The following is a 12391-nucleotide window of genomic DNA, read 5'->3' as shown; positions in this document are numbered from 1 at the left end:
AAAAAAGAAGCAATAGAACGGTTTGCTACTATACGAAGATGTTTATTGACAAAATAAAATTATCGTAGTTGATTAACAAAATAATATTAGTCGATTCTGTATTTCAGGAAAATCTAGTCTTACTTTCTGTTGTTTTACTTAATTTCCTTTTTGACAGTCTTTCCACGAGTGTGATTAGAAATTCCGGTATAAATTATAGTTTGTTAGTTTTCCATGATTGAATTTGATACTTGGTAAATTGAACTGAACGCTGTTTGAGAAACGGGAAGAGGGAAACTGTTCCGAACACACGATTGATCATACGTTCCACGTCCACGAAGTTACCACGTCGTACCTAGCATGCAATGCCGAATGTGTCCGCGTAGCCAAAACTTTACAGTTACTGCGGAGTGTACGTAGGGCGGTTGGATAAAGGGGTGGCAGGCGGCGGTACACAAAGATAAGCAACAACAACTCGAGTTTCCTACGGAGCAGCCACGCGAGTCGCCTACAAAAGCTCGCGATCGCAAGTGGAAATCACATCACGGGCCAGCCATCGAGTTTCGCTCGAGACGCAGACGTCCAAACACGCTGCGGCGACGGTTGGCCAAGAATAAGAACAGGGTAAATGATTGTAGCAGCGGAACAGTAGCGCAACACAGGACAACAAAGATAACAGTCGTACACAATTTGAGTGTAAGAATAACATGGAACAAGGTAAGAGACTGTGAAAGCAACAACTTTGGTTCGAGTTAAGAACGGTGCAGCGGTTTCTAAAGGGAGCGGAGTCTAGGTACGACGAAGATGATCGTCTCGGATATCGTACGTACTTTCTCGAATCGGTTAGGTTCGCAGCGTCGACCGTGTCCGCGGATGCTGATTGAACCGGAGGCAGAATCGAGGAAGACGACGGCGAAGATCGAGGATTTCCGTTGAGGGTGTCATCGACCAGAGCGGACTCCGCAACACCCTCGCTGCGGTACCTGAATCAGCATGTCGACGACGTTACATAGGGAGTCAATCCTCGATGACCGCGAATAATCTCGTTCGGATAATCACGGTAGCAATCAGTAGTGATCGATTGTACTATGACGTAAGCTTGCTTCTACTGTTTCGTAGTTGCACAGAAGGCTGCTTCTTGATTCAATGTTTCAATATGTTCCACGTCGTATAAACTCAAAACGGATGAAACAGGTTTTACTAAATGCGCCGCAGTTATGGGGTTTCGCATTATCCAATCGATGACTATTATAAAATTGCGAACCCGAGGTAATTATGATCAGATCGGATAACCGTTCGGCTGCATTTTGCATAATTGAACTTCGATTCGGTCGCGTTCATCGTGTATAATACACGTATTTATGTATGTATATCAGCCGAATCTCGGGATGGGATTTTCGGGACGAATGAAGTGATAATAGATTGCATCGAGCATATCGTTTTATCAAATGAATGAATTTCATTTTCACCGTAATGGAAATGCAGAGGATGACGTCCTCTTTTGGTTCGCGATAGAAATTTAATTTTCAAAAAGTATTATCATCAAAACCCGCCTTATCATTTACATACTTTGTACGAACGAATAAATTAAATAATCATACATCATAATTTTATTCAATTATACTATGACGGTGTCCCTCATTTCTGCGTTCAATTACCACCTTCGCGCCGAAAACAATGAAATTCGCCGTAACTTTCGCTCGTTACAAGGGCTGTTACAGGATACTTTCTCCGGTCGTTGAAAAGGAAACAAGTCGTTAAGTCGGCGTAACGAGAATCTGCGACTGCGGACCGTGGCCCGAGAACGATATCGGTTGGTTATAAATTTCCCGAGGAACGGGTGCAACGTTTTAAGGACGAGCTCGATTGACCGGTGCCGCACCGGCTGGAAATTACGCGGCTGCAAGGAAGTGCCATTTTAATTAACGATCAGGGGACGGAGCCTGGCACCGACGTGGTTAGTACAGGGTCGCTAACCATGTCGAAGTAATTAAGGGATTAGCCGGGCGGTTTGCTGACTAACGTCGCCACCGCCGCCTCGCCTCTCCCGAGTATCGTTCGGGCCTTGGTCTTCTGCGTCTCCTTCGAAACCAGCCAACTTTTAATCTCGGTCAGATCACCACGGGGACTCCAATTTCCGACGCGACACAGCCGAAAGACGGCCGTACGATAACGAGCCAGCCTCTCGGACTACGACTCGGCCAGCTTCCTTTGATTATTATTCTGTAGAATTATCAAGGGAAGCGACTTTTCCCTCGACAAATAAATGAAACCAGGCTTCTTGAACTTTTTGTGCCGAATAGAAATAGTGGCGATGCCGATATCCTTTCACATTGCGACCGTGACACTTTGTAAAACTCCCGTGTATTTTTCTACGACGTGTGTGCACGCTTGCGCCATGACGTTTTTGCCCTTCTCGCGTGGCTCGCTATTATCCATCACTGGCAGTAGAAAAGTGTGCTCTTCAATCTTCGGAATGTGAAGTTGATGCACTTCTTCTCGTGGTAGTAACCAAGATATTTTTCAAAGATTATTGGAAAGTGCATTTGACAGTTTCTTGTATCCTCGTTCTCTTTCATGATCCATTATATTGGACAAGCTCCGGTGTATCGAACTTCATGGGAAATATTTGTCTTCTAAATAAACGTGATCGAACCGGAGCGTATCACGCAGACGATTCCTCAGAATAAAAGATGTTATCAGAATCGAAATGGATTATCAATTCACCGAGTGTAAAGAGGAGAGATAGAATATTAAAGGGAAAGGCGATACCTTTTGACAGACTAAAACTCGATCTTTCATCCTGACCCTGGGCTCGGCCCTGGATGACAGTTGTCCCTCTTTTCCCTCAAATCCGACCATATTTCAAGGCGACGTAAAGTGTCACAGGGCCTTCGATATTAAATTTCCCAGGTCATGATTGACCATCGAACTCTGTCCCAGTAACAAAAATTATTTCACTCGCTCTAACTCGTAGAACGTCATGTGTTTCGACGCAACGCTAATGACTGGTTTCGATGAACGCAACTGATGCCGCTAATTACAATTCGCAGCGAACGTGGTAATTTCTCGAACGCCTGTTAATTGGCTCTTTGAATGCGCTTCGTTTTATGTCGCTGAAAACGCCGGAGAAGGAAATGTATATTTCCAGCGGTATAATCCTGGGACTGTGATATTAAATTCGTAATTTCATTCTGGGCGAGTCTCCCTTTTCCGTTCGCATGCGTGCAAATATATTTCTACCTTTATTTCGAATATATTCCTCTACGTGCATAAAACGCTTTTCTCGACGTGTGCCAACGTAATCTTGTGTTTTCATTTCGCGCGGAGAAGATCCTTTCTCGGACAGCTTCGAATGAGAGAAACAAGGGAATTCTTCTGAAAACAGAGGAGAGCGCGAAACGGAGGAGAAAAGCGCCAGGTTCCGCGCTTGCCTGATGATGCCCAGGGCTTAATAACATCGTTTTAAGCGGGTATGTGGGTTAGCAAAGGCACGAGGAAGCTTGGAAATTCGCCAGAAGTTGCCACGAGTGGAAGTAAGGCGACGTGCATAAATGCGGTCGGACCACGGATGGCGATCGATTAAACCAAATACCTTCGCGGGATTCTCCATCAATTGTCCTCGATGTGACTTTCGGGGTGCCCGATAATAATCGTTTCTGCGTTAGCCGACTTTCGTGAAGCAATTAAATTTTACCACTGTTTCCGACCATAATTATGTTGCAGTCTATTCGCGATTGTAATTTAGGAAACGTGAAGCGATCCGTTCGAGTTGCTCAATCGGTATTCAAAGAACCATTTGCATAAAAACTGGTCGTTGGATCGCGTGCTGCTGCGTTTCTTTCTCTCGTATTAACAGAAGAGACGATAGTCGCACTATGTGAATGGGCTAACTAGTGAGTCACTTTTCACTTTGCGAAATGGCAGGGTCGCTTGGGACTCGGTAGCTGCAGTTGCGCGCGTTTAGATTCCGTTGCTCGAGTCTCTTATTATGTTCTCGAGGCGTGCCTAGCGAAACGTAAGTTACGGAAACGCGGCCGTGGGCGGTTCAAGCGGGCGCCGGTGAGAACATTGTGCCGTGTCCACCTACCAACGTCAATATTTGGTTTCTTTTGCCACGAAAATTTCTCGCTATGCGTTTCCAAACGTCTGCCCCGGGAAGCACTAGACTAAATCAAGTCGCAGAGGTACACTGGCCTGTGTGAAATAATATCGTCGACGAGCAGGAACTCAAACATTAATCCAATTACGCGAGTAAATTGCACGAGCCCGATGCGTGTATCACGCGGTTCCAGAACCTCATCCGTACCTCTCAGATTTGACCTCCTAATGATACCCTCACTAAATCAAAGCGTGAATCGAGTCACGCTAAGGGACCAGGCTTTGATGATCGATTAGCTGCTCTATTTGTCCTGCTCGTGATTACCCACGGCAAACGGACAGAACTGAACTTCATTAGTGACAGATACGAAGACGTAGGCAGGAGAGAGCCAAGGTTCTTGTTCGTCCGACTGTGAGACCATTAAGATCAGTATAAAAATTATTAACGTGCCATTGTGCGGCAGTATCTGTTCGTGACGCTCTGTTCTATATGAACGACGATGCTCAATGGCGTGTAGGTGGTCGCACGGTCAACGTAAATCGACATTTACGAGGCCTGGGGTCAACTTCAGCGACAAGAATCATACGCGGCGCGTGTATAATAAGGCCGGTCGCGGTGACTGAAATCAGGTGTCGGCGGTCCCAGTTGTTAACCTACCCGATACGTACAGATGCACGCCGGCGTCGTAACTTCCAGCGAGGTGTAATTAAACCCAATTAGGTCGTAAGGTGAGCAACTTCTGACGCACCTGGCCGGAACGGTAAATTACACCGGCAACTTGCCTGCCTACCGCAACCATGATTATGGTATACCTATGCAACTTGCCGAAACAGATCTCCAAAACACGAGCCACCGGAAAGTTAGCCAGTCCGTTTACCACGAACCCGTTAAGAAGCCGATCGATGGAACCAAATCCCTATACCTACTTGGAATCGTGACTCGACTGACAATCGATTCGATTTCACCGTGTAATTTTGACCCCTCAAACGGCGTTTAAATCACTGACTATAAGAGTAGATGGTAAAAGAATCCAGCAATTTCCCTATTATTAACACTAGATTGCCCAAGGAAGTCATTTTGAGTGCTTTTGGGCAAATGTACAAATAATAATGCATAAATTATTTTTTCCCAAGTGAAGTAAATTTTTTTTTTATTGTTAACATTTACTAATAACTTGTTATATGACTGTAAATAATATAAAAAATATTAAAAATTAATTTTAGACAAATCTCTTTACACATTATTCTCTCACAATGCAGACATTTTGACTGCTTTGGGCAATATAGGTACATACTAAGTTTCAGTCTTTCTAGTGTTAAAACAGCTACGGGGGAAATGGTATTGCCAATAAAGAAGCTCAAATTTGTATCGTTCAATTTGACATGTTCGTTATCAGGTATTTATAATACTCTCGATATCGAATTTTATCAAATCTGAATTTAGATATTCGGTAATCAAAGAAAACAAGGCTGCCCTATAGAATGAACTAGGAAATTTCAAACAATCACAAAATTGTCTGGAGTACTTGGTCAATTTCCCAATTTCCTGCTGCTCCGTAGTTTAATTACTATTCTCGATCAATCACGTTGTCGATTCAAAATTCACGGGAACCCAGTCAATCTCGGTGACCTCGCGAACAGCCGGACCATCAATTTTCTCGAAAGAGACGCCAAATAGAATTACACGTCGACCCTATTAATCGGTAGCGCGCGGCATCCGTGTAATCCGTCGGATGTTCGGGGGCGATATTCGCAGGTGGAAAAGAAGAACGCCGGTCGAGGGATGGCAGGGCGCACGAGGTTGGGTAGCCGAGGCGAGCGTGGAATGGAAAAGGACGATATAAGGAGAAAGAGTCGTATACGAGCGTCGAAACACCGCGTACGTGGGCGTTCGTACGAAGTTCGTACGAGTGGAGTCGGGGGTGCTCTTCTCCTAGCTCGATCAATACACACTACCTACTAGCAACCCCTCTGCGTCCCACGTCGTCCCTCGTCCATTTCGTTCACCCCTGACACCCCATCCCTCCGTCCCGCGTTCCATTTCGAACGATCCCTACCCACAAGCTGGTTTAGATGGTCGAGACCGCTGTCGTTTAGCTACGCGGCGCGTCTTATCGCACCACCGGCGCCTCGCTTTTCTCGCGCCGCGTGCCGCGATTCACGGAAAGAAAAAACCGATTAGCACGCGCGTTTTCTTTGTTCCTCCCTGCTCGTGAGAATCCTTCTGCTGGGCTTTGTCGTCGTTGTGTTTTATGGGAAACGGTCGAGCATTCAGGGGTCAGATCTCGATCGGGATTAGTTCGCCGAGGATGGTGAAACACGTTCGGTTTTTAGTCGGGACAGATTATTGGGGTTAATTTGATAGACTCGTTGGTAGAGTCACACACCGCATAGACTCGACGAGGGGTAAACAAGAGCTGGTTATTGATTATATCGACAGAGAATAAAACGCTGGCGTCACATAAGCGCAGCACGAATTTTATATAAAAGTTTCCTTGGTTGTTTTTGAAGAAATAGTTAATGGCTGCGGTCTAGAAAGAAAGTTACGATATCCTTCCAAGCATTATGCATAATATGTTAGCTGTACAAGAAGGGTAGCTAGTTACGTCTTGTCGAATGTATTCCCCGAGGCCTTTCCCTCCTCCTGAGACCCTTCCAGGGTCATCCACACGGGGAAAGAGAGAACTGAGGTAATTAAGTTTAGGAGGGCCGAGGTACCCTCCGACCGAAGTTCGGGAGCATGCTCTTGCTTTTCTTCGCAGATACCAACCCTTCGCTTTCAGATTAAATTCTATAAATATCACGTGGCGCGCAGGAAGCTACGTCTCGAATTTAGATTCACCGGTGCAACGATTTCTCGCATGTATCCAGCGAGCTCTAATTACTTTCTAACGATATTCCGGTCGCGAAACGGGATCCCACAGTTATTTGCCACGGGAGTCGAAAATGAGAAGTATACTTGTAAGTACCGGGGCCGTATTATTCCGTTGCGAAATATTAATAAGCCGGAACTTTCCCAAGGCCCGGCACGGCGCGAGCAAGAAGGTCATTACGGGTTGGAAACGATCGCCGAGTTATGGCAGTTTCGTAATCAAAAGTTTCGATAAACGATTTGAACGGCTTGATAAGTTCGCGGTTTCAAGCGGCGCGGCTCATATCCGTGAGAAAGACTATGCGTGACCGGATACGACTCTCACGAACCGTGCACAATAACTTCTAGTTTCTCCGCTTACCATCGTCCATCGTCGATTTAAAATAATTCTAGCTTTGACAAGATGAAAAACAGTATGTATGGAGATTTATTATACTCTATCTAACAACGGAATCTCGTGATTTTTCATACGCTGCAATCGTGATCTTGATAATAAGAGAGCACAGCTTCGTTCCTTTCGTGCGAGGGAACCGCAACGGTGCGAAAACTTTTCGCCGGCGCGACCGTAAACCTTTATGATTGGCGCCACTGAATCGGACATTCTTCTTGCGTCACGGGATCCGGCGCTCGGTTAATAAACTTTCTCTCGGAAATCTCGGCTTGCTTCGCGGTACGCTGAGCCCGCATTTCGCTGTTTTACGAGTTCTCGCTTTACGAGTCCCCGTGTTCCAACCCCTGTTCTTCGGCAGCTTTCCCTGTCCATTCACCCTTTCGCAACGAGATTTTAATCTAACATGCGCTGGCAACGTCGAAAGCGTCGAACAAAAAGAATCGGTCAACGACGCGTACAAGATACGACTTCATCAACTTCATCGGTTTTCATACTTTTCCATAGAACGCGTCGCTTGTACGTCGATAGATCCTCCAGGCTCTTTTTATTGGAGAATATTTAAGGCCTTTACATGTCGATCCATTTGTGATATGCGGTTTTATTAGGCGTAGGGTAGAGTCGTATACGTGGAACGATAAAGAGAACGGAGTTATTGCGGTAGTCGCTATATGCTATCAGACAGGCTGTACGCTTTTGAAACGTGAATAGTAGAATCCTTTGTTTCAAGAAACAAAGAATTGAACCTCCTCTATTATCCATCATAATACTCCATCGATAAAATAGTCATTTCTCATCAATTAATCATGGCATGAATCGAAAAATGTCCACTCAAATACAAAATGTACATTGAACAATCTGATGACCTATGCTTGATTCATGAATGGCAATTAACAATGGAGTTATCCTTGAACTCTAGAAGTGGTTGAATGCTCGTACGTCCATAATAGGAGTGGAAATACGTATGTTGCACAGAGTCTATCAACATTCATTGTGGAAGAACGAAAACGGAAGTGGACTCGTTCGTTCTGGGTAGCATTGAGAAATTACCAGGCGCGCATGCATGCGCGCCTGGCATCGCCATAAATCCTTGAAATGGAATTCCCGGCGTGACGCGATCCCAGGAACCTCTTTCTTTCCCGAATCGCTCCTCTTTCTCGCGGTAATGCCTGTACGACGTAATCGGTGATCGGGAGAAGTCGCTGCCGCGCTCGGTAAGTCCTCCGGGCGCAATGTCGCGCTTCGAGGGAAGCTCAGCTCGGATAGAGGACCGTGCCGGGGGCTATCACGGAACAGGAGAAAGAGTAATGCTGGGAAAAAGTCCTGCTGGGGCGTTCAGCTGGGCTGAGATTATCAGGCTAAACTGAAATCCGGAACGAGGACACCTCGCGAACCAGCTGTACCGCGCCCGCTGCCCTCGTTCTTCCGCCTCCACCCTTTCCTACTGTATCTTTTTTACTATTTCTCGTCTCCTTCCTGTTTGGTCTGGATTACGAGAAACTGGACTATCTGTGTTTCAAGGACGCTCCCTCGGAGCGGCTGATGCCACAGCTCGCGTCACGTATTTGTTACTCTTTTTATAAGACCGAGAATACCAAAATTCTCTCTCTAGAGGGATTCGTGAGGATTCTTCCATTTTCTCTTTAGAACAAGGATTATATAAAGCCGTCTAAAGTATTATTTATTTTAAAGAGATTGCTTGGAGAACAAGTTATAATGTTGGTATCACTATTTAATTACGTAGATAATTGAGTATAAAATTATATGTGAAATATGCAAGATTCAGCTAACAAAATGTTGACGTGTTTTCAAAGATACGAGTAGAATACTATTTGTCAAGTCTGACATGGTAAATAATGTATTTCCTCTATATCAAAATAGCAAATCGATGATTGGCCCACAAATGACTGACTCGATTACACGCGCTGAGTATTCAACGTGGTTTTGAATACTTCGGTACGGTAAGAATTCGTTTGGATGAGAATAACAATTTTTATTCTCATTAATATCTGTCACGATTTTTTCCCCGGGCGACCGCGAGCGGGAAACCGAACGCGTTCTCGGCAATAATTTTCCCACGTTTTGAGGGATAGCTCGGCGCTGCCATTAGCTACCGTACCGTCCGCGGACGCTCCGTCGTTTAATGCGGATATCGAAGAATGGCTGTTCCGCGGATAATATACGCGACCGTGCTTTTTTTTTAAACGACGAGAATGTATCTCCCGATCGAACGACGCAACGGACAAATACGTAATCCTCGATGCAACAGACTGATAATTTTCCGGAAATACTCTGCGCCCCCTTTTAGTTCCTCTCTGCTTCACAATATTTTTCCTGAGAATAAATAATGTATAATCGATAAGCGAGTCAAGATTTAATAATGTATTACATAATATTAGCAGTCAATATTTGTATCTAGTCTTCTCTTCCTTTTTCTTTCTACTTGCAGATAGTCAATACGGCCACTGCATTTCATAGAAAACTTGGAGATTCGGGTCTTTGAGCAACGAAGCGATGTAACGCGTTGCTGTGAAATTTTGCTCGCGCTGCCTCGAAGGCCTCCAGCAAACCATTAAGAGCTCGTCTGCGGCGGACAGACGAAAATACTTGGTGCACGCGAGTCAAGGGGCCGTCTATTGCAAGTCTTAAAAGGATATATTTTTAGAAAGCCAGACGAAACGTTTCGATGGAGTAACGAGCCAGCTTTCATCCCTGAGCGTTTTGAAAAAACCCGTTCGTTGCCGTTGGCGGAAACCTTTCAGAACTGCCGAACGTCTGTCCCCAGTCGTCTTATTCTACTTACGCGACCGACGCGCCCAATGAATAATGAATAATTGATCAAACGTAACCGAATCAGAGTGTCCCGCTCTACATACAAGTTAATGGAGGCATATAATAGAAACATATATAAAACTTGGAACAAATATATTTTACTATATTAAGCTTAATGATTAATAAAATGGATAATCAGATGATTATTTTATCCTATTTGTATGTTTATAATTAATAAGTAGAAGCAACGAGGAAAGAATGTTTCTATTTAATTATGGAACGATGCTAATCAGGAGAATGCGTACGCTTTGTATTACTCGATCGCGAACAGGGACGAAACGTTGGCCCGGGGGACGGACAATTTGCACAAATGTCCTGCGAACCGGCTCCTTAACTGAGAACAGGTACACAGATGCGCACCTGGTGTTATCTAGTGTGGAACGAGCTGGGCTATTACCATTAGAACGGGCCACGGGCGCGACGGCGGACGTTAATGGAAAATGGACGCGTTAGAAGCGGTCCAAGTGGTTCGAGGAAAATCGTCGCCCTGGACATTACACAGTCCGTAAAGTCAAACATCTCCTCGGTTCAACGTGTGTTAATTAACGGACACCATTTCCAGATTATCGATTCTAACTGTATCATATTCTATTTACCAAAATATTAGAAAGGTATATGTGTTGATTTGTAAAACGGGTAAAACTAGAAGCAGAAAGATTGGATAATGAATCGCTGGACTCGTACAGACGTCTGTACATAATAACGTGTTTGTAATTGATTTCCGGGATTAACGGCACAGCGTTTCGGTCGATTGTTCAATTAACGAAACACACTTTACGAGATTGTCTCCGTTTAACGAGATTTTCCGTCGGCCATGATCGAGAATTGAATTCGAATCGAGCGGCCCTCTCTTCTATCGCAGAAAATTCATCCCTCCAGGCGAGAAATTCTCGACGCTTCCCTCCGGTACCCTCGTTTTCGGCTGTGCGCGCGTTCACGCAATTGCGACGTTGCTTCTTCACGCTGTTTTCCGGATAATATTAAAACGGGGAATGGCGCGCGAACGGAAATGGGGTCGGTATAATGTAACGACAGCGGAAGAAACAGATGGGACAGTATTAGACGAGCAAAGTGGATTCCAACGCAAATAGAATTATTCGGTAATTGCTAGCTTTCTTTGCTCGAATTAATTACGCTGGGTACCCGAATGTCGCGTCGTTGTATCGGAACGCTCCCGTTCAATTAAAGCGGCTCCATCGTTAACAACTTAATACATTACGCGAGTTACGCTCGGCCGAAATGATGGCTAGATGAATTTTTTAAATGCCGTAAAGGACAAGTTTCAGAAGGAGCTTGGGAACTTTTTAAGGAACGAGCGAATGGTTGATAGTAAACCAGGAGTGGCCGTAAAACATGAGCACGTTGAAAATTGTTTCCTGGGGTCTCTCGTTCGACTGTAACCTTCGATACGAGACTGTCATACGCGAAATTGATTCTTTGAAAATGAAGAAGCTTCGTGGCGGTAAACGTCGACGGAGAAATCTCCACGTTGGGAAACGCAGCAAGAGGCGAAACAATTTTGTGAGACAGTCGATTTGCCAAAATCCCCGCTACAATGTAACGTGAGCGCGTTTACTCGCGCATGAATTTTGCATAGCGTCGTCCCTCGACTGGGATGAGACAAGCGTGGTGAAAAATAGAAAGCGATCAAAGGGAAGCGAAAGGGAGGAGATGATTAGGCAGCTGGGGATGAGAAACACAGCGGAAAGGTAGCCGAAAGGAAAGAAGGGTGGGAAGGATCAGACGAGAGGCGAAGTGGATTCTAATATTAGAGAGACTATGAGAGCAGCGTGTGTCGTATTAGACTCTCAACTGTGTGTGTGTGTACATGTCGATGATCACAGAACACGAGCCCAGCTCGGTTGATGATACGAAAGTGCGTTCAAGTGCAGCCTTGCAACGAAATACGATTACGAGGCGCTCGCCACTTTCACGAGTACTCTGCAAACAACCAAGAAGATCCTCTTCGACCCGCATGGAAATTGTTCGACGTTATAAGACCCTTCCTAAAATTCAATCCTCCTCTGTTTTGATTTTCTATTGGAGATTCCTCTTTTACTATTAACGGTAAAACCACGACACGATTTAACAACGTGGTACCATTTGATTTTCAGTGGAACACTGATTTGTATTTAATTAAATCGTGACACTGTGGTTCTTATCATTTATGTGTTAACGAGTTTATCTTTGTTATGAGTTCCAATGCAATTTTCGATCAA

The 12391-nt window shown here is 44.9% G+C and overlaps 1 protein-coding gene across 5 annotated transcripts in view; it reads right to left on the bottom strand.

The window, feature by feature from the left end:
- Positions 1-12391, bottom strand: part of LOC108627540 (protein Fe65 homolog) — a 127762-nt gene that overhangs the window by 9677 nt on the left and 105694 nt on the right. For 4 of the 5 annotated variants that reach the window (XM_018028826.2, XM_018028825.2, XM_018028829.2 and 1 more), the window contains one exon: positions 810-962. The exons of the other annotated variant lie outside the window; for it this stretch is intronic. In XM_018028826.2, coding sequence (XP_017884315.1) covers positions 810-962 — 153 coding nt within the window. The remainder of the gene's footprint in view (positions 1-809; positions 963-12391) is intronic. 5 annotated transcript variants of the gene reach the window in all.

The sequence above is a fragment of the Ceratina calcarata genome, unplaced genomic scaffold (genome assembly GCF_001652005.2).
Source record: "Ceratina calcarata isolate Rehan_Ccalc_2016 unplaced genomic scaffold, ASM165200v1 scaffold478.2, whole genome shotgun sequence".
Taxonomy (NCBI): Eukaryota; Metazoa; Arthropoda; class Insecta; order Hymenoptera; family Apidae; genus Ceratina; species Ceratina calcarata.
Note: the sequence above shows the minus strand (reverse complement) of the source record. Positions and strands in the feature narration are given on the sequence as shown.